At 34.3% G+C, this 23,460-nt stretch overlaps 1 protein-coding gene across 4 annotated transcripts in view; it reads left to right on the top strand.

Moving 5' to 3' along the window:
* Nucleotides 1-23,460, top strand: part of CACNA2D1 (calcium voltage-gated channel auxiliary subunit alpha2delta 1) — a 498,772-nt gene that overhangs the window by 453,355 nt on the left and 21,957 nt on the right. For 2 of the 4 annotated variants that reach the window (XM_024249257.3, XM_024249259.3), the window contains exons 21-29: nucleotides 390-451; nucleotides 6,925-7,001; nucleotides 8,312-8,332; nucleotides 9,021-9,081; nucleotides 17,242-17,339; nucleotides 19,929-20,016; nucleotides 21,056-21,118; nucleotides 21,802-21,905; nucleotides 22,819-22,905. In XM_024249257.3, the coding sequence (XP_024105025.1) occupies nucleotides 390-451; nucleotides 6,925-7,001; nucleotides 8,312-8,332; nucleotides 9,021-9,081; nucleotides 17,242-17,339; nucleotides 19,929-20,016; nucleotides 21,056-21,118; nucleotides 21,802-21,905; nucleotides 22,819-22,905 (661 nt within the window). 4 annotated transcript variants of the gene reach the window in all.

Consider the following 23,460-nt stretch of genomic DNA (forward strand, 5'->3'; position numbering starts at 1 on the left):
GCTGATCATACACTTGGATCTAGACACACTGCATTAATGTCCTGATATTGCCTATTACTCTTAACATACTTTAGTATGGACATATCCGAGCCTTGTCTAAATACTTCATAGTCCTGTTTCATTATTAAAATTTGTTTTTCAGGAAATACTGTTTTCAATGTTTTAAAGATAATAATTTGGCATAAGATTTTCCGCTTATATTTATTTCTGTCAAAAATTTTGCTAGACACACACAGAAAATAAATAAATGTAGAATAAAATAGATCATACCTTTGTAAAGATGAGTATTAAATGACTACAAAATTTATGAGTAAATTCTACGGCTTTACTTTTCGTATATATTCATACAAAATGTAAGGTGATAATAACCACGTCAAACTTCTTTCTAGAGATATATTGACAAAGGAAACAGGACATACACATGGACACCTGTCAATGGCACAGATTACAGGTAATTAACTATATTTTATGTGTATTTTGTATTCCAATGGATTAAGTCTGCATTTTCACAAGTGAATTTTCATGTGATTTTCACTAGAAAAGTTCCCAACATGAAGACACACTAAACTTATAGACTAATTTTTAAAATGGAAAAGATGGAAAAACTCTAGTAATATAAAATTTAGAAATGAAAATGTATGTGATATAAATATATATATTTTGTATTTTTACATGAGGAATGTTGACAAATACCCATAGTAATATGTAGGGTTCACTTTCACTGACTTCCTCTTTTAGTTGTTGTTTAGTTTACGTTATGTACATTTGAGTTGAAAACTAACTAAAATATAAAGCTTGTCTCATCATTGTAGTATCTGATACAAAATGTTTACCTCCATGAGTATCAGTAATTTACCTCCATGAGTATCAGTTCTATAATATTCTGATTCCTCCCATTGGCTGGGCTTCAGAAAGTTGGACAGCTTAAAACCTAGTCATCTTTTGGTAATTCCCCATTCTTCAACACTTGCTCAACACTTCCTTCACTTTCTTGCTCTAACTCTCCTCTGAGCTCACTGCTTCCTCTGAGGTCTTCAGAATACTGAGGGTGATATGAGTGTGTCCTCATTACTCATTCTGGTTTTTTTTTTCTTTCTAAAATTCCCATCTTTGAATCTCGTGCCACCAAACCACACCACCTGCTATTCCTCCTCCTTAACAGTCGTGTCCCTCTGATTCCTGTAAAGATTTCAGCTCCTGGCTCATTGTCACTCTCTCCTACCTTCACATAGTTCACTGTTTTTCAAATGATGCCATACCCACACTGGTGTAAAGAAAAATAAAAATTATTTAATAAAATGAACTTCAAAAGAAGAAAACATAAGCTCAAAATTTTTACTATTATATTTCACAGACATAAAATTAGTCTGTTACATTGCTATAAAATTTTCTAAATACTTCCTCCCAATTTCAGTATTTTGCTATCATGGGCTGGTAATAGTCCATGTGCAAATTGGCTAGGTCCATGGAAAACACTTTAAGTAGCATTGACATGGATGATGTTTCTAATACTTGGGCTCTCTAACTTTTGGCCTCCTCTCCCTTAATGATCTTGTCACCCCACTACCTTAGCCACTGACTCCAAAATCATATTCTGCAGCTCTTACAGTGTCAAGTCTGCAATGCCTTCATAGTCTTTACATGAGAATTTTTCATCCAACTCAGGTTACCACATTTTAGCTTTCCATCCTCTCCTGCTAGTAGCCCAACTGCAGTAATCCTTGACTCAAGACATGAAGTCCATCAATCCCTTCTCCCTTTTTTCTGTCTTGCCTTCTTTGTGTCCTTGTGCCCTTCTTTATTTAGCAGAAATTTCTTGGGTCTTTCACTGTCTTGTGCACACCACCAACTCCTTTCATCATAGTTGAGTTTGGCATACAGCAATTTGGCAAAATACCAGTCCTGGTTAAATTCAAATTATTAGCCACACCACACTGCACCCATACAGCTAAAAGTGACTGAAGTAAAATACTAACTAGCGGATATATCACCTAAAATTCATGACCTCTAACCTCAAGTGGGCCTTAGTGGTGGCTGGCAGTCTCCATAATCCTGTAATTTTAGGACACTCGTAGATGACTCTTGATCACTTCAGTCTCCAAACCTGTAATACTGTCGCATCATTTTCACTCAGGTGATGAATTTGCTTTCCATTTCACAGAGAAAAATAGAAGTGGTCAGAAAGAACTCCCACTATTAGAGTACATAACTACTTGCATCTGTATCTCCATCTTCTATCGTTATTTCTGTTCTCAACACAATCACAAGAAGAATCTTAATCCTTGAGTAGACTGTTTCATTTCTCTACTCAACTCCCACCAGTAAATTTGCTATCTCATTCAGTCTGACACCCGAAGTCTGGCATGTCCATCAGTGGCATAAACCATTTGACCTCACTCACCATCAGCCTTGTGAATTTATCTTCCAGATTCTCCACTGAAAAGTCCCTGGTTAAGCCATGCTGTCCTTTTTGCCACACAACATAAACACTGGCACCCATCTGCCTCAGAACTTTTGTATATGAAATTACTTCTGCCTGGAATTACTTTCCCGAACAGTCACATGCTCATTCTCTCATCTTCCCATCTTTACTTACTTTTCATCTCTTCAGAAAGGCCTTATCCAACGATCCTATTTAAAATGTATAATGCTTCACCAAACTCTATCTCCCTCTTCCACTTCATATTCTCCATAACCCTTATTGACATTTAACATCATGCACACACACATACGAAGCATATATAGAGAAACTTATTTCTACTGATTATCATCTGTTCTCTCACTAGTAAGTTCCAAGAGGGCAGGGATTGTTCCCTGCTTTATTTACTTCTGAATCATCAACTTGTATGACAGTGGCACATAGTTGGCACTCTACAAATATTTATAGAATTGAAGAATTTCAATTTGGAGAAATGGAAGAATTTTCCAACTGAAGAAATTTTCAATCTGTCTCATCCTTTCAAATTCATATAGTGGCGTACAGAACTTCCATTGCAATATTTAAGTACGGAAGTCTCTTTAACTACATATTAATATACAATTAATATGTAGGCTGTGGTGGACTCAACTATTTCTCTCCTAATAAAAATCAAACCAACTCCCTGGAACATACACATAAGCTTTTACGGGAGCCTATGTTATTATCATAGGAACCTGTCTCCTTTAGTATTCCTAGGATTGCATGTAGAATAGACAGAAGAGGAGAGCATATTGCAAAACACCAGAATGACTGTTTTAATTATTTTACTTTTTCTATCAAATGATTCCTATCTCTAATTTCTAGGCATTTCTTTATACATGCACAATCCTTATGTGTATACACAAGTTATTATTTTTCCTCCCTCTTCCTTATTGCCACCTTTCAATTTTTGGATTAACTTGTCAAAAGGTGCAAAAAGAGAGGAAATCTTGAAGATCTGTCTCTTGAGAGATGATTTTATGATAAAACAAAGTATCAGGGCATCGTATGAGAATGCATTCTGTGCCTTTGTTGCTTAGATGAACAAATTCTGAGGAAAACTGGGTTCTTTTGACCCTTACAATGTGATAGTTGGCTCTCCTACAGTTATAAGAACACATTTGGGGTGTTTTATGTGTCTCACGAATGGCCTCTATGCTCAGCCTCTTTTCCTCATGCACCCAGTGGTAATACACAGTGTGGGCAGGTGAATGTTCTTTTCTCAAGTTCATGTCACTCTTTGTTGACAAAAATTTCGTCTCCTTCCATTTTCATCATCAAGTTTAATTTGAACTTCCAAGTCTGATAGTCCCTTCACACATTTCTAGCCCAATGTATCTGTCCTGTCATTTCTGCCACTTCCATCACCATACATATCACTGTTCTCTGACAAGGCCCCAACTTTCCCACCTTTGCATGTTCCCTCACACATTCGCTTTCCAAGTCTCCAGCTTTGGGCCAGATTAAATCTATTTCCATTGGAAATACTTTTCTGAATCACTGTACAAATTCACAAACAGCAATTTAGAACAAAATATGACGTCTAAGTTGAAGGAAAAAAGCATGATATGTTTTTATTTCATGAATGAGATACAAAATTTTCATCTGGTGATTTCTCTCTCCTTAAGTCTTGATCCAAGTACCATATTTTGAAATGTAATAAATTATTTAATAGGATGCTTTCTCTTTTTTTAGAGAATAATTTACTTTTATGGAGATAAATGAGTTGAAAAGTGTGTTACAGTCCACCTAACTCAGTTAACCATGTTTCTGTCAGTCAAAAAACACTGCCTGGGCTATACTATTCATCTGGTGGCCACTTGCTTTATTAAACTTTAATCTCTAGAAGGAAATAAAGCAGTCTTGGTCTATCAGTTTTATATGGACAGAGACAGCAAACATTGTATATGACAGCACCATTGACTAGGAATGTTGATAAAGATCTTATCTGACTATATGTTGAAAAATTAACTTGGCTTGAGATGAACATAATTAAATTAAGTATAGCTATGTTTTTCTATAGAATGGACTGTATCTATTAATAACAACCAAAGACTTACAGGCCAACAAAATGCATAGTAGATATGCCAATTTTAAAACTTCTATTTTCTTCCTCATGGGTTTCCACACTATATTTATGGTATATTAGATGTATCCCAAGCTTATACAGTGACACTTTAGCAGTTGCATGATATGATGTTATCGGTTTTAATTAGAAGTTTCTCTTAGCAATAAATGCTGATGGGGCAATAAAAATGTCCTAATTTCCCTTGAGAAGAATTTGTGGGAGGCAATCTTCAGTGCTCAGTAATTCTGCTGTACATTTTGTAAATGGCAAGTGAATCATGAAAGGTCATCTTGCTGTCAGAGTGATTGCACTGCTTATTTTAATTTTAATCTCTGCCTCCACTTAAAGGAGGTTACCTATAAAATGAATATAGAAATTTTCATTAAATCTACATAACATTTTATTTCCCTGACCTTTTCCCATAAGGAAAGTCTATGAATTACTTAATGAAAGAGAAAGATTTGGGAATTGGAGGTAACAAGCATCCATTCATTTTGCTATCTTTATCGTGTAATTAAATTTTAGCAAATAAACCCTTGCTTTTTTTTCCTTTTCATAGAGTGAAATTTTTAATATTTATAGTCATAAGAATGAAATTTTGAAATTTTATGTTTTTGCCTATTCTATATTGTCCATAAAAATATATAATGACGTTAGGATATCCACTCCCAAAACTGGGGCTACATGAGGCTTAAGTGATTCAGAAGATCTACAAATCCCTAAATCTATAAGTTGAAATTATTAAAAATTAATTAATTAAAGATCTGCACATGCCTGGAAATACTCAAAAGCATAGATATGCACACCTTTTCCTCCACATTACTAAAATTTCAGCTAGCTATTAAAAGTGGATGCTGAAGGTGACCAAGTGGGTTACATTAAACAAGTATTGCTTTTGGAAAGTACTTAGATTGGGCATTTTAGAGGTAAACCACCGTTCACAAGTTTTCTTCTATATTCAAAGCATAGCAAAGATCATGTGGCTCCATAGCACATGTGGATATGGAAAAGTTATGCCCTACATTTGAGTATTAGCGTGAGAGTAGGAGAATTACACATATGCAGTTGTGTTACTGGAAAGTGCATATAATTCTGAAATCCTTTAACAATTCTAATGTGTTTTATTATTTTATTTTATTAATTGGCAATTTCAAAATAAGTAAGATTACCTGCCTAACAGCTTTTTATTTTGGGCAGTCATTAAGGCAAGTTTTGATGGCCGGCTTGTCTGACATTCTTCGTGTCTGAAACATTCTGAATTTGGCCTAAGATTTTCACTGGAACTCTCCTCTGATTTGGACATCTACTGTAAGACTAGAGTAGCGCCATGGCTCTTGTTAACTACCAAACTCAAGATACGTTTCCTGTTACACCTAATAACAATCTTCCAAATAATGTGGAATAGTCACAGTAAATAAACTTGAAATAAATACTATGACTTAGTTTTACTATTGGGTATAAACTAATGAGCTGAGCAGACAATTTCTATTAGTGCAGTAAAGGAATCTGAATTTGCCTAAGAGTAGACTAGTACTAGAGAACTTGCCCAAGGATTAGAGTTTTAAAATAGTGGGTATTTAATCCCTCAAAAGAATATATTTTAGATGACTTTAATGCGTTGTTCAATAGTAATGATAATGGCCAGGTGTGGTGGCTCATGCCTGTAACCCCAGCACTTTGGGAGTCTGAGGCAGGCAGATTGCCCGGGCAACATAGTGTAAACCCCATTTCTACTAAAATACAAACATTACCTGGGCGTGGTGGCATGTGCCTATGGTCCCAGCTACTTCAGGGGCTGAGGTGGGAGGATCGATTGAGCCCAGGGGATTTAGGCTGCGATGAGCCATGATCAAAACCACTGCACTCCAGCCTGGGGGATAGAGTGAGACCTTGTCTCCAAAAAAAAAAAAAGGTAGTGATAATAGTAACTCTTCCATTTGTATTTTAATAGTGTCCATTTTATACAAAGCACTTTAACATTATATATAATACGTTAAGGAAGTGTGTCCAAATGGTATTATATATTTACTTTGTTTAATCATACCCCTAATGTTCTTCAATTTTTTGTTGAAATTCAAAGTACTTTAATATAATCTTCTGGAAACATAGTAGGGGGCCATGACACTCCTTCCTTGGCTAATTTATGGGTTCATTCAGGAGCTTATTTTCCACTTGTCTCTTCTGATTCCCTGCAATGTAGAGAGCTAGATGACTCTGGATGGCAAGACTGAAATTAAGTACTGTATTTGCTGAATGCATTTTCTTGTCAAAGTAATATGTCTTTTCCTTCCCATGAGGAAGATCTTTCGATTTTCCCATGAACTTGATGTGTCTTTTTTTTTAAGTTATGTTTCATTTTTGTTTGTTTGTGTTTATGCTTCTCTTGTTTCTATTGCAGTTTGGCCTTGGTATTACCAACCTACAGTTTTTACTATATAAAAGCCAAACTAGAAGAGACAATAACTCAGGCCAGATGTAAGTACTGTGAAAGTGACTTCAGGGTCCATTTGTTATCTCCTAGTATCAGATGTTTAAATACGTCTAGATTTTGGAATACCCAAGGCTTATGAAATATTTTAGTAGGTGTTACTACCAAATCTACAGCAATGATTCTAACCCATTCCAAACATGCAAGGAACAAGAAATATTCTACATGGATAGAATATGAGCAGGTACTCCAGTCTCACTGGCAGTCCCCACCGCCCTTCCCTGCCTTGCTATGTGCTCATAGAATCATTGCAATGCTGTGTCCTGTTGCTGTCGTATTAAGGGTCTGCTAGCTGGAGCAAAATGTTTCACATGCTATTTATCAACATAGTCTCTAATCTCATGGCACTGTGCTAGTAAAGCTTTTCCTTTTCTTTCCTTTTATTTGTTTCTGGTTATTCATTTATTTATTTATTTATTTATTTTGCATTTGGCCAGAATAATATTGTGCTTCACTTCTACTTCTACTTTGAATAAATTAAATTGCACTGGCCTTTGGCTTGGTTTGGCAATTAACTTTCTTTTCATAATCCAAATTAATGTCTCAGTAATGCAAATGGATTAATTTTTTTAAGCCTCATTTGGAATGTAGAGTAATTAATACTAGTGCATACTTCAAGTTATTGTTTATTTTGTTTTGGGTGACTAGATTTTGTAAAGTAAAATGACCATCATATCCTTTGCACACTGCCGATTATTGCTAACAACCTTAAATTTTTCTGTGAGGATGAAGTAAAAAACAAAACAATACCAAAAATATACATATATATTTTACATCTGATCTTAAAGTAAGCTACAGTTTCTTTCATTTCTGTCAGTTCTTTTTTGCCCTCAGCAGGCCTGGTGTTCATAGTGCATTATACGTAGTACATTTATATTTCCACTTTCACTTGATAGATAGATATGATGGTCTTTTCACAGCCAGCAATTCTGCATGAGCTAGTTCTTCAATTGATAAATGAGGGGATAACTCGTGAGTCTTTGATTAGTAAATGCTTATGTTTATAGCCTGACGTCATTGGTATTACACCTGCATTAATCACTTTGCAAAACAGACCCTTGAAATAACCACAGTACAGAGAGGGTAATCTAGTTATAATTGACAGGACATACTATCCAGTCTTCAAAATATGTCTTTTTTTTCCCCAGACTACAGCTATACATAAATGAACCTTTGATCTATGCACAATATTTTTATTCAAGAAAGTCATTGAATAAAATATTGTTTGTGACCCCCTTTGCTTTACCCTCTTTTTTTTTTTGTTTCCCTGCTTTCTCTTTCTGATGGATTTTCACAGCAAAAAAGGGCAAAATGAAGGGCAAGTATTTTCTTGTTGCTCAATTTCTTTCTGTTTAGTACACTTGACATTTCCACTGATATTTTCCTTTCTATTGGATATTATCCTCTGTGCTTCTCATTTGCTAAATTTTCCTTCATGATCACTCAAAACTTAGCAGCAAAAAAATGGTAGAAAGAATATGCTGTGTTTTCATATGCAAGCTGGTTCACATTCAAGTTTTTTTCTTGGACTTAAGAAGTTTTGTTTTGTATCCTTCCACTTACTAATTCATACCTAATATGAGGAATGTTATTAACTCACTAAAGGCATTAATGAGTTTTTTTAACATCGTTTTCTGTATCATAATATTGGTAAACTGTTTATATAAATAATTGGTCTTTAAAATACCTCTGGTATAACATTCATATCAATCACTTTTTAAAGGATATTCGGTTATAGTAGGGTTATATCAGAAAATTATAGACATAGCATTTTCTTTGAAATAACTGTGGGGATCCATGTTATGAAGTTAATCCGTGTTATAATTTTATTATATTGGGAAGCATTGAGGACATTTATATTCATTGACATGTTTCAATTTAGGATGTAAGTACTCTACTTTCAGTTTTTCTTATTAGGTAATCTTTCTCATGCCTTCTTATTGTTATAGAATCTCTGGATATATACTCTGAATTACCTATCTAATCCTGTAACATTATCTTTGCAGATTCAGAAACCCTGAAGCCAGATAATTTTGAAGAATCTGGCTATACATTCATAGCACCAAGGTTGGTTTTGTTGTGTTGTTGATATATCTTCTATCAGTAGCTAGGCCTTCAACAATAGTTCAGAATTGAGTCAAGATTGCTCTGGGTTAGTTCCATATCACATTATGAAATCAAAGGAAATAATTACTTTAAAACTGAAACAAAATCTTATTTATTCATTTCTTTACTCATTCAAATATGAGAGGCCGAGGCTGGTGGATCACAAGGTCAAAAGATCAAGACCATCTGGCCAACATAGTGAAACCCCGTCTCCATTGAAAATACAAAAATTAGCTGGGCATGGTGGCACACACCTGTAGTCCCAGCTACTTGGGAGGCTGAGGCAGGAGAATCACTTGAACCCAGGAGGCGGAGGTTGCAGTGAGCCGAGATCGTGCCACTGCACTCTTGCCTCGTGACAGAGTGAGACTCCATCTCAAAAACAAAAGAAAGCAATTACTATGTGCTAAGCAATGTAGACTCTGGGACACAATGGGAGTAAGGTGGACATAGGCTTTGCTCTTGTAAAACAAACAGTGCATCCAACAATAATAGAAAATTGTGTATTTGTACCTGTGAATATATATATATATATACACACACATATGTACACATATATACACATATATGTACCAATATTTATGTGTATCTATACACGTAGGGGTAGAATGAACATAATAATGGATTTTTTTAATGGTCTAATTCAACTTTCTGGGAGAACATATTTACAGTAGCATTGCTTTGCATAGTTTTTTAGATGCACCTCATTTCCTCCTACCCAATTTTATTTATCTCTCATATAATCTCCCTTCTTTATCACACATGTACATCTTTTTCCCCATCTCAGTTTTCTTGTAATTATTCGAAACTATTCAATAATCCAAGGGTGTTCTTTATTCTTCTTTCTTTCCTCAGTTTCTGACTCCTACTCCATGACAGACACATATAATATTCAAATAGAATTCCTACCAATCTGGGCCAAATTATTGGGAACAATTTACATAGAAGCTTGGATTGTTAATTTTTCACTTTTCTCAAATTATTCCAAAAACCCAAAGATGCATATAAATTGTTCTGAGTTACCCTTTAATTCCTGCAAAGGATATTTCTGAATTGTTTCTACTTTAATATAAGGAATATGGGTTTTTTGAGAAATCTCTGTTAACAAAGGATATTCTTGGCTTTTTGAATGCCCATATCCTTGAGAAGTTTCTCTTGCTTGAATTTCCTTTAGTGTGTGACACTGTTGATCACGCTGTCCTTTGACAGTGTGCTTTTTCTTGCTTGATGACACACTATTCTGATTTTCTTATTCCCTCTCTGGCTGCATATTCACTGTCTCTTTCATGAGTTTCATTTCTTCTGCTGATCACTCATGAGAAGGCTGCAAAGGATGCTAGTCTAGGCTGCTTTTTTACCTGAGACTGCATTCAGACCACAAGCCACCCATGTGTTCCCTGCCTACAGGTGAGGTTCATAACTCCCAAATCTATATGATGGCCATAAATATCTGGAGACAAAGACATATGTGTTTCATTGATATTATATTATATTATTTAATCCTATATTGTATCTATTTCCAGACTTTACATATTTCAGTATGAGACACATCTCATGGAAACCAGACAAGAATATCTCTTCAACGTGCTTCAGATTTAGCATCTTATAAATAATTGTTTCCTTTGGAAAGTTCTACCTGTGTTGCCTCAGAGGAGAAAATGCCATCCTCCCAAATGAGCAATCTTGAAACCTGTTAGTTGTCCTTCTCTGCTTCCTTTCTCTTGTATCTCACTTCTAATCAATCACCAGTCTTGCCAGTTCTGTCTTATGAGTATCAAGTGTATCTGTCAATCTCAGCTGCCTCTGCCCTAATCCAGGCCACTGCCTTTTCTCACCTAAACTACTACATTTGCCTCTTACTTGATCTCCCTACTTTCATATTTACCCCGTATTTCTTAATGCTGTCTCTGTTCTGTAACCAGAGAGAGTTTCTAAAATGTGAAAAAAATCATATTTCTCATCTGCTAAATACAAGCCAGTGATTCTATATTGTCTTTATGATTATCTGTGCTTTATATTATAGCTTCCAAATGCTCTTCCACCATGTCCTGGTGTACCAATGTGGTCCCCCACACTCTAAACTAGGGACCATCAAACTACATTCTGTAGATCAGCTATCAATTTTAAACATAAACTTTCGTTGGAGCACAGTGATGCTTATTTGTTTCTGGAATGTCTTTGGCTGCTTCCTCTACAAAGACAGGGTTGAGTAGTCGTGTCATAGACTTTATGGGCCACAAAAGCCTAAATCACTTGCTACGTGGCCCTGTCAGGGAAAGTTTCCCTACCCCTACTCTAAATTTCAGTCATACTAACTTCTTTCAGTTCCTAAACGCACTGTTTCTTTTTTCTTTTTTTTCTTTCTTTTTTTTGCTTGTTTTTGGTTTTACCTTCTTTCTTCCACTAATTCTCTTTTCCCTTTTGGACTACACACACATACATATGCATCCCGCGCCCTCTGAAATCCCAACTTAAAAGTTCCTCGATGTGGGGATTTCTTTCCTTTCTTCACTGGTATATGCATGCTTCCTGACTGCTTCATAGTATTCTCTATTTCTCTTGGGGAGCACCGGCCACATTTTATTTACTTTCCTCAACAGACCATGACTGTGTCTATTTGACTTAACATTCAATACCCAATATTGAATCCATTGCTGGCACACAGTAGGTGCTGAATAAATGCTTGGTGACTGGAGAATCTGTAAATATATAAAGAATATTCTTAAAAATTGTATCACTAATAATACCTGCAATCTTATTAGTAGTTTTTGGACACAAGTCACTTTAATTAATTTCAAGTTACTTTGAATTACTGAGAGCAACTTTAACCCACTTTAACTAGAAAGAGTCACTTTAATTAATTTCAAGTTACTTTGAAATACTGAGAGCAACTTTAACCCACTTTAACTAGAAAGAATTTTCTCAGTATTAGGGAGAACATTAGCTAGGAAAACAACAACAACAACAACAACAACAAAAAACAGGGTCCCACAGAATATTAACATAGCAAAAAATTTAGGAAGAGATTGAAATTAGGCCTGCTATGTTGGCAAGACTCTCCATCTCAGGTCTGTGTTGTTCTCTACAGTTTCTTCCCTTGTCTCTCCCAGTTATTAAGTAGCAGATTACGCATGTTGGCTTTCTCAGCTTCACTATAAGACAAGGTGGAAACTAGGGTAAAATCCAGATACATAGAGAAAGGATAGATATATCTCTCAATTCTAATTCCTAATTCATTGGCAATGGATTTTGCTTAATCCAGCAGGTATTAGTGTATGAACCATTTCTGTAGTCAATGTCACATTTCACATTTTTTTTTTTTTACAATTCAAAGTTTTAAAATATATGTACATGTATGTACAACTATCACTAGAGTTTATTTTAGAACATTTTCATCATCATAAAGAGAAACTCTGTAACCTTAAATGTTACCTACCCATCCTTCCCCCAACCCTCCCCAGACCCAAACAACCACTAATCTATTTTCTGTCTCTTATGGCTATGTGCTTGTTCTAGACACGTCGTATAAATGGAACAATACAATACATGACCATTTGCATCTGCCTTATGTCACGTAGTGTGATGTTTTCAAGGTTCATCCATGTTGTTGCACGTATCAGTACTTTTTTATAGCTGAATGATATCAATACAGCTGACTAGAAGACTGAAATTTCCTTATGTGTTTAGGGGAGGAGAAAGTACTTGAGAAGGGAGAGTATTTGGCTTGTGGGACAGGCCAATGAATGTCCACTTCAGTTAACCTATGTTAAGCCCTTTATGTGCTTGATTATAAATAAATAAATAAATAAATAAATATATATATATATATATATATGCACTGTTTTGAACAGTGTGTGTGTATATATATATGTATATATATACACTTTTTTTTAAAATTTTACTCTAAGTTCTGGGATACATGTGCACGACATGCAGGTTTGTTACATAGGTATACATGTACTGTAGTGGTTTCTGCACCTATCAACACATCATCTAGGTTTTAAGCCCCACATACATTAGAAATTTGTCCTGATGCTCTCCCTCCCCTTGCCCCCCAACAGGCCCCAGTGTGTGATGTTCCCCTCCCTGGTGTCCATGTGTTCTTATTGTTGGACTCCCACTTATGAGTGAGAACATGCGGTGTTCGTTTTTCTGTTCCTGTGTTAGTTTGCTGAGAATGATGGCTTCCAGCTTCATCCATGTCCCTGCAAAGGACATGAACTTATTATGGCTGCATAGTATTCCATGGTGAATTTGTGTTATATTTTCTTTACCCAGTCTATATCATTGATCGGCATTTGGGTTGGTTCCAAGTCTTTGCTGTTCTGAACCATGCTGCAATAAACATACATGTGCATGTGTCTTTATAGAATGATTTATAATCCTTTGGGTATATACCCAGTAATGGGATTGCTGGGCCAAATGGCATTTCTGGTTCTAGATCCTTGAGGAATCGCCACACTGTCTTCCACAATGGTTGAACCAATTTACACTCCCACCAACAGCGTAAAAGCATTCCTATTCCACCACATCCTCTCCAGCATCTGTTGTTTCCTGACTTTTCAATGATCGCCATTCTAACTGGCATGAGATGGTATCTCATTGTGGTTTTGATTTGCATTTCTCTAATGACCAGTGGTGATGAGCTTTTTTTCATATGTTTGTTGGCCGCATAAATATCTTATTTTGAGAACTGTCTGTTCATATCCTTTGCCCACTTTTTGATGGAGTTGTTTGTTTTTTTCTTGCATATTTAAGTTCTTTGTAGATTCTGGATATTAGCCTTTTGTCAGATGGATACATTGCAAAAATTGTCTCCCATTCTCTAGGTTGCCTGTTCACTCTGATGATAGTTTCTTTTGCTGTGCAGAAGCTCTTTAGTTTAATTACATACCATTTGTCAATTTTGGCTTTTGTTGCCATTGCTTTTGGTGTGTTAGTTATGAAGGCTTTGCCCATGCCTATGCCCTGAATGGTATTGTCTGGGTTTTCTTCTAGGGTTTTTATGGTTTTAGGTATTACATTTAAGTCTTTAATCCATTTGAGTTAATTTTTGTATAAGGTGTAGGGAAGGGGGTCCAGCTTCTGTTTTCTGCATGTGGCTAGCCAGTTTTCCCAACACCATTTATTAAATAGGGAATCTTTTCCCTATTGCTTGTTTCTATCAGGTTTGTCAAAGACCAAATGATTGTAGATGTGTGGCGTTATTTCTGAGACCTCTGTTCTGTTCCAGTGGTTTATATGTTTTTGTACCAGTACCATGCTGTTTTCGTTACTGTAGCCTTGTAATCCATCAGATAAACAGAACCAATGATAAAAACCACATGATTACCTCAATTGATGCAGAAAAGGCCTTCGACGAAATTCAGCACCCCTTCATGCTAAAAACTCATAATAAACTAGGTATTGATGGAACATATCTCAAAATAATAAGAGCTATTTGTGACAAACCCACAGCCAATATCATTCTGAATGGGCAAAAGCTGGAAGCATTCCCTTTGAAAAAGGCACAAGACAAGGATGCACTCTCTCACCACTCCTATTCAACATAGTATTAGAAGTTCTGGCCAGGGCAATCAGGCAAGAGAAAGAAATAAAGGGTATTCAAACAGGAAGAGACGAAGTCAAATTGTCTCTGTTTGCAGATGACATGATTGTATATTTAGAAAACCCCATTGTCTCTTCCCAAAATCTTCTTAAGCTGATAAGCAACTTCAGCAAAGTCTCAGAATAAAAAATCAATGTGCAAAAATCACAAGCATTCCTTTTTTTTTTTTTTTTTTTTTTTTTTTGAGATGGAGTCTCGCTTTTGTTTCTCAGGCTAGAGGGCAATGGCATGATCTCTGCTCACTGTAACCTCCACCTTCTAGGTTCAAGCGATTCACCTGCCTCAGCCTCCCAAGTAGCTGGGATTACAGATGCCCACCACCATGCCTGGCTAATTTTTTGTATTTTTAGTAGACGAGGTTTCGCTATCATGGCCAGGCTGGCCTCAAACTCTTGACCTTGTGATCTGCCTGCCTCAGCCTCCCAAAGTGCTGGGATTATGGGCGCGAGCCACTGCGCCCAGCCACAGGCATTCCTATACCCCTATAATAGACAAACAGAGAGCCAAATCATGAGTGAACTCCCATTCACAATTACTACAAAGAGAATAAAATACCTAGGAATACAACTTAAAAGGGATGTGTGTGAAGGAGCTCTTCAGGGAGAACTACAAACCACTGCTCAAAGAAATAAGAGAAGACAAAAACAAACGGAAAAACATTCCATGCTCATGGAGAGGAAGATCAATATCATGAAAATGGCCATACTGCCCAAAGTAATTTATAGATTCAATGCTATCCCCATCAAGCTACCATTGACTTTCTTCACAGAATTAGAAAAAACTAAATTTCATATGGAACCAAAAAAGAGCCCATATAGCCGAGACAATCCTAAGCAAAAAGAACAAAGCTAGAGGCATCACGCCACCTGATTTCAGAATTATAAATTTTATTGAAGTTTTCCCCTTGAGTGCATGTCTTTTAATATTATATGGGATAAAACTAGAAGTGCTGCTGCATCCCGGAGTAACTTGGATGTCTCAAAAAAATAAAGGACTTGCATGATTGTGTTAGGAAGTGAACAAGGTGCTTTCTGCATTTTTTTAATGTAACGTTACTTGAAAGAACAAATTACAGAACTATGGTTATTCAGATTTGGATGGCCAGCAGATATTTTCTCAAAAATAAATCAGATGACCTTTTGACTTCGAAGAAAACAACTAAGAGTATTTGCTGCCAATGACAGAAAGTGAGCTTTCCAACAAAAATTAGAATTTTGGGAAAGTTGTATACGCTACTATGTACATGATTCCTTCCCAATACTTATATACTTAGTTGAAGATAATAATGAGTGTAAATTTTCAATATTGTATAATGTGTCATTACTTGGAAGTTGTACACAACTCATTTTCTAAATAACCAGTTTATGATTTTACAAAATCACGGATGCTTAAAAGATTCATTTAAAGTGTAAGAAAGAATATGGAATTTTAATGTAACAGAAGACAAAAAAACTATTAATATTGTTTCAGATTCCATGTTACAACTACCCATCAATAAATTACAAATAAACAAGTTTGAGTATGTTATCAAAAACAGAACAGCTGCAATATCTGAAGAAAAACAAGCCTCTCATCTCTGTGAGGACAAATTTTCTCTATAGACCAAAACAAAATCTTGCAATTGATTGCAGAGACATACTTGTCTTCTCTTGTCAGGAATTAAAGATAATTTGCAAATATGTAAAACATTGCCACTTTTTAAAATCTTTTTTTAAATAATGGTAATATTTTATTAAAATATGTTAACATGTAATGAACTTTAAGATTTCTGGGTTTTTTTTACTGTCTAAATTTTTATTTTCAGACAATCATAGATTCACATGCAGTTGCAAGAAATAATACAGAGAACCTATATACCTTTTACTCAGTTTCCTCCAATGGCAACATCTTGTATAAGTTTAACACAGTATCACAACCAGGAAACTGACATAAACACAATCCACTGATGTTATCCAAATTTCACTAGCTTTATATCCACTCAGTTGTGTTTGTGTATGTATGTAACTCCAGGCAATTTTTTTTTTTTATTATTTTAAGTTCAGGGATACATGTGCAGAACATGCAGGTTTGCTACATTGGTATACATGTGCCATGGTGGTTTGCTGCACCTGTCAACTTGTCATCCAGGTTTTAAGCTCCGCATGCATTAGGTTTTTGTCCTAATGCTCTCCCTCCCCTTGCCCCCCATGCCCCAAGATTTCTGTTTTAATTGCTATATGAGACTCCTAAATCTAGGATATACAATGATAATAGTATAACTACACCAAAACCTAATGCTTATTGAGCACCTACTGTCCAAAGGCCAAATGTTTAATTCACATTGCCTATAATCACCACTTACGGGCAAAGTATTGGTCCGTTATAGAAATGAGGAAATGGAAGTTACAGGAAGCTCAACAGTTTGCAAAGTCTTATGGCTAATAAAAAAAAAAAATAGTGTTTTCACTACCTTTAATTACCCTGTAAGGTTTTGATTTCAATACCTAATATCTCAAAATGGTTTTTTTTTTCAGAGATTACTGCAATGACCTGAAAATATCAGATAATAACACTGAATTTCTTTTAAATTTCAATGAGTTTATTGATAGAAAAACTCCAAACAACCCATCATGTAAGTATGCATTAATTCAAAATGATTGCTTGAGTGTGGTTCTATTGGTTTATAGTATAGGATATGATAATCACATTACTTTATGTTGTGCTGGTTGTTTATTTACTTTATAACTTTTTAATAGTAAAATGTAACAATTTGATCCTTAACTTTGCAAACTAAAGAAATGTTATTTCATTATTTAGTTAAATCAAATTTTCAAAACAAGGTAATATATTCTTTCAAATGGTTAAACATAAATATGGCACGCTCATGTTAGCTCCTCTCAAATTTAGGAAATTTAATTTTGAATGATCTTTTGAAGATTTTTTTATAGCATTTTGCCTGGTAGAGGCAAACATACATTTTTATAAATTTATTTATATGCTTCAAATAATATAATGAGTTTTAATATGGGTAGAATAAAAACCGAAGTATAAAGATATATCACTTAATGATTTTCTTCCTTCCTGATATTGTTTTGATCACAAGTTAACTTTATGTCTTAAAAAATTATGCTTCTGTAATTTTTCATTTATGAGGTTAAATCAAATTAAAACAGACAGCAGAAAATTAGTAATTAGTTTTTAATCATTATATTTGTCTTTCAGGTAAATTTGCATCATTCATACTCTAAGCTTAATAGAAAATTATGGATTCTTGGCTTTTAAATCATTAAAAAATCTAAATCTTTTTTTCTCCTAAAAATATTTATTATAAAAGCACTACCAAAACAAATACCGTACAAATGGGAAATAAGAGGAAAACCAAATTCATGGCAAAATTTATCTTCATAAATAAAATTTGAAAAAAGAATAAGTACACATAATTGACTTTTTTGGTTCTCTCTCAAAGAGGAGTCTCTTTGTTCTCTCTCTCTCCCTCCCTCCTTTTCCTTCTCCTCTTCCCTTCTTTTTGTTTTGTTTTTCAATTATTTATCTTTCTATCGGAAAGGGTCAAAGCACTTTATCCGTTATCAAAAAGGCAAAGCCTTTCTTAAAGCTGCCTCTTAACTTCGATTTATTGCATATGAGAAGAAATAACTTCCTAGCTCCTTCACTTTAGCACAAGTTAGTTAGCGGCTTCAGTGAGCCACTCTGAAAACCTGTCATGGGAGCCAGAGTTTACATTGATCATGTCTTAACATGATGACTCCAAACCTTTCTACTCAGTGCGAGCTCACAGAGACTGAGCCAGTGCCTTCGAAATGTTATTTTATGTCATTGTTTATTTCCTGTTAATGAGTACTAGGCATTTCCAAGAGAGAACTGTAATAAGATTGTTGAATGTCCCTTTAATTGGATACCACAATTATGAAACACTTTCATATTCCTTGCAAAAAATGAGTTTATCAGAAATGTTTTTCCTAACATATAATTTTTCAGAACACCATGAAAATTGGAATCATTCTTTTTTATATCTGTATCTATTTATTTTGTTTTACCTAAAGGGATTGGAGGCAATTAGAACATTTGCTTCGCAAATGAACTGTTTTTTAAATGATTTAGTTTCTAAAATAATATAGTAAAAAAGAGTGTCTAGAATGAATTAAAATGTACTCCAAAATAGGGATTAAATTGATCCTTTAATCCCAGGTGTAAGATATATTAACTTAAAAAAATTAAAAGCAACAAAAATGTTTCCAGCCTATCTCACCACCACCTTGTATAGTACTGGGATGTTAAGAACATATATTCTTTATCTGAAAAAGTCAAATTTTATTGTAAATGTGCAATTTCAGAGGGTACCTGTTAGGGTGTTTCAGAGCTTAATGGGTTTAGAGGAACAAAGAGAATGGGAAGAAGGCAGAGGTTTTTGTTTAAGAATATGTAATAATTGGCCTTTGATCCTCATCATCTGTTTCCTCAATTATCTTTAAACTTGGGCTAATATGTACTTCAGTTATTCTAGAAATGACAACCTATTATCTACTTTGGTATCGGTTCTTTGACCAATACCAGTAGATTTCAAAATCATTCTTGGGATTGTACTACTCTGTGATACTCATTCCATTCCTTGCTCCTCGATATGCAGCACTGAATTTTTCATAGTCTTATTTACTCCAGGATTATCCTAGTTTTGATATTTGTGATAGAAAAGAATGAAAATAGCTTTTCTTATAACAAATGAAAGTGAAAGTAGACAGTAACTTTTTGTTGAATGTTTTTACTTGATAATTTCAGAGGTAGTTCTGTTTCTGTATATATAAATTTTATATACATATATAAAATTTTAGGTGTGTGTATACATTAAATTGTCATAAAATTATGATGGTTGGGAATCACCATGCTACCATACAGAAATAAACAAGAACACAAAAGAAAGACTATTTCCTGTTTCTTAGCATAGCTTATTTCATATTTTGATAAAGTTTAAAAAATAATTTGGCTCATTTAGAATTGGTTTTTCTACTACTAAATCCGTTCATTTCCTGAAAAATGTGAGGCAAGATGAACAATATAAAAATTGCAAAGAAAATGAATGTGGAATATATTTTAAAATTCATAGAAATATCTACTCTAAATTGCTTTTGGAAATAGAAAATATATTTTTCATTATCATAATTTTAGAACTGTGAGTGTAACTGACGATCTCCTTTTTCTGTGTTAGGTAATGCGGATTTGATTAATAGAGTCTTGCTTGATGCAGGCTTTACAAATGAACTTGTCCAAAATTACTGGAGTAAGCAGAAAAATATGTAAGTATTTGTTCTTATTAATAAAAATATGTATTCTGCATTTCAATTTAGTTTCTCCTGTGGAAATTGGGTATGAATCTCATAAATTTACAGTTCATTAATAATGTTTAATATTTCTCAAGAAAATCACTGTACAGTTGTTGACAACTTGCATTTTCAGTTGTGGGTGTTTTTCAGTACTGATGTCTGCTATTACTCAACTTTCCATGCACATACACTTCAGGGTGAATAAACCAAATTAAATGGGCATGATTGTGTGTTTCTGTTTGTGCTAAAGTAGGATTTCTAGTCAGTGTTTATTTGGATTTCTAATAGCACTACCATACATCCAGTCGAGAAAATCTGAGTATGATTCTTATTTATAATCTCTTATCCACCCCATTTTCAATCACTAAATGCTAAATATTTCTCCTAGCAATGTTTTATTCTCTACCTCATAATCAAGGCCCTAAGATCCCATTTCTAAGAAATCACAGCAACTGATTTTTCTGCCTTTAGTGTTCTCCATTCCTCCACATGCAGCTTCTAGTCAATTCTCCATACAATTCATATTGGCCAGAATCTAACTCCTAAAATGCAGTTCTAAGTTCAAGATACAGTTGAAGCTCTCTAACATGGAATTCAAAATCATTCATTAGCTGACCATTGAGAAATTTGCACTTGAAACTTTGCTTCTTACTGTTTCTCTCCTTTTGTCTTACGTTTTTTTTCTATACCAAACACCAGCCATCTCTGGTAGCTTTCCCTTATGTATACATTCCTCTCTGCAAGTGACACCTTCCTGCTTTCTGTGTCATTGCTGTCAATTCATACTCCATGTTCAAAATGCACCTCAGTCATTATTTCCTATGAGATGTGTTCCTTAAACATCCTTCAAGTACAAATTTCATAGATATTTAAATTATTAAAACATAGTTGTGCCTCTATTGATATATCTCCTTTACTTCCTAAACTTACTTCTCTTTGTATCACCAACACCTAACTTTGTATTTTAGAATACGTTCAATAGAACATTTCCTTCTTTTGTCTTCTGTTTCAGCAAGGGAGTGAAAGCACGATTTGTTGTGACTGATGGTGGGATTACCAGAGTTTATCCCAAAGAGTAAGTTCAAATAACATCTGTAAAAACAAGTACATTACAAAAGACTGCGCCAAGGATTTGTACATTACTGCGTAAGGAAGCCATTCTTCAAATAAACTGATTGCCATTAGATTACATTGGAGCCATTGTTTACAGTATTACATTATTAAAAGATTTTATTTCTCTGAAAAATGACATTATAAAATTCTTCAATGATGTTTTTGCTTGCCAAGTATATTTATTACAAAATTTAAGAGACGTTTAAAGAGATTTTTCTCTTTGTAGATACAAGCTAAACCGGTGAAATGACCACAATGATTAAAACCAATCAGCAATATTTATGTAGCACTTAATTATCTTTCACTCTTCTTTGATGCATCTTATCTCTATTATCTTCATAACAGTCCAAGAAGTAGGCTGAGTAGGCACCAATACTTACTAACATTAATTGACCTATTAACTTACTTGTCCTGTTACCTGACTAGTAAACAACGGAGTAAAACTAGGAGTTAGCTTTTTTGATTCATAATGCTATGCTGATGCCTTGCTCAGTAATGAGTATCAGTTATGCTATCAATTACCACTAACTTCTTTAGACATACCTGAGATGTAGGCGTATCTGTAAAGCTCAGCAAGTCCACATAGGATAAAGTAGGTTATCAGGTAGATTAAAGAATACAAATGATGAGCCATTTCCTCCTTAGGGCTGGAGAAAATTGGCAAGAAAACCCAGAGACATATGAGGACAGCTTCTATAAAAGGAGCCTAGATAATGATAACTATGTTTTCACTGCTCCCTACTTTAACAGTAAGTATTGCTTTGGAATTCAGCTTTTCTCAATTTTTTAAATAATAAATTACTGCTACTATCTGCTTTCCCCCCAAATCACTACATTTTATGTTAACTACTCAGAATAGTCATCATTAAAAATAGAGTACTTGCAAGGCATTAGGAAAATAGAAAAGAAACATCATTTAGTTGAAGAGGCAAAATGCATACACAGCAAACAGTCTTCCAGTAATTTAGAGATAGCATATCTATTAGGCAGGCATAAGAAATAGAAACACATGTAGATAATCCCTCATATTACAACTGAAAATGTATTGAAAAACATTTAAGGAATTAAATAAAGTAGAGTAATTCCATTGACTGATTACATTTTATCAGTATTATAAAATATAATTATACAATTAATAATAGCTTATCTTTTAAAATATTTTATTGAGTTATTTCCCAAAAACCTTGTAATTTAATCCCTGAACATCTTTGCACATAGGTAGTATTTACTTTCATTTTCATAAATGGAGAAACAAGTTCAGAGAATTTCAAAGTTTTGCCCAGTGACATATATCTTATAAAAGACAAAGTCAGTTTTATGCATCCAGGATCAATCTTTCCACTTCACTTCAGCAGAACTCCTTAATATTTTAACAAATGTTGTGAAGTCGAGATTTGGCATGTATTCATTATGTTGTGAAAGCAGATGCAACCAAGCTAATTAATGTCCCCGAATCAATTAATACAAACCAATTCATGGATATACCAGTTAGCCTAGTGTATACAAAGGAAGAAGAGAGGAAGGACAGCACAAACATTTGTATAGTTTATAGATGCTAGAATTTTTAAGCAAAATACTATCCATCTGTATCTAATGACAGAAAATAAATATTATTATTCAATATATCTTGATAGGTGTTTTATTTATTTATTTTTTTTTTAGAAAGTGGACCTGGTGCCTATGAATCGGGCATTATGGTAAGCAAAGCTGTAGAAATATATATTCAAGGGAAACTTCTTAAACCTGCAGGTAAGGATGAATATTAAATACAAAAACACAACCAAAATTAAATGTTACTTGGCATTTATATTATAAACTGGCAATGTTTATCAAGAAGGTCATCAGAAGGTCTCAGACAAAATAAAGGCAATGCACACTTAAAAAAATTAAATAAAATATAACTAGTTACCTCTGAAGTTGGGATAAAATCAAATTGATACTACATAGATTTGAGGAATTTTCAAAACAGTGTGTATGTTTATACTCTGACAAAATTTATGGAATCAATTTAGTATAATAATCAAAATTTTTAATGTTGGATTAGCAACCCCACTCCAGCAGTCTCTCTTAATACTTTAAAATACCTACAAAGTTATATGGCCAAGGAGTTACATATTTGTACAAAAAAGTTAAGTTTCCAGCCCTGAGGGAAAAGATAAATATGGCATATTTATACTATATTCTACTAGGTGTCTGTCAAAGTGAATTAGGTAGGGATCAGTTAAAAATTTGCTATAAAATATATAGAAAAAATGACTTTTTGGAAAAACAGGCAAGTAAACATAGTAAAAGTGAGAATCAATG

The sequence above is a fragment of the Pongo abelii genome, chromosome 6 (assembly GCF_028885655.2).
Source record: "Pongo abelii isolate AG06213 chromosome 6, NHGRI_mPonAbe1-v2.0_pri, whole genome shotgun sequence".
Lineage (NCBI taxonomy): Eukaryota > Metazoa > Chordata > Mammalia > Primates > Hominidae > Pongo > Pongo abelii.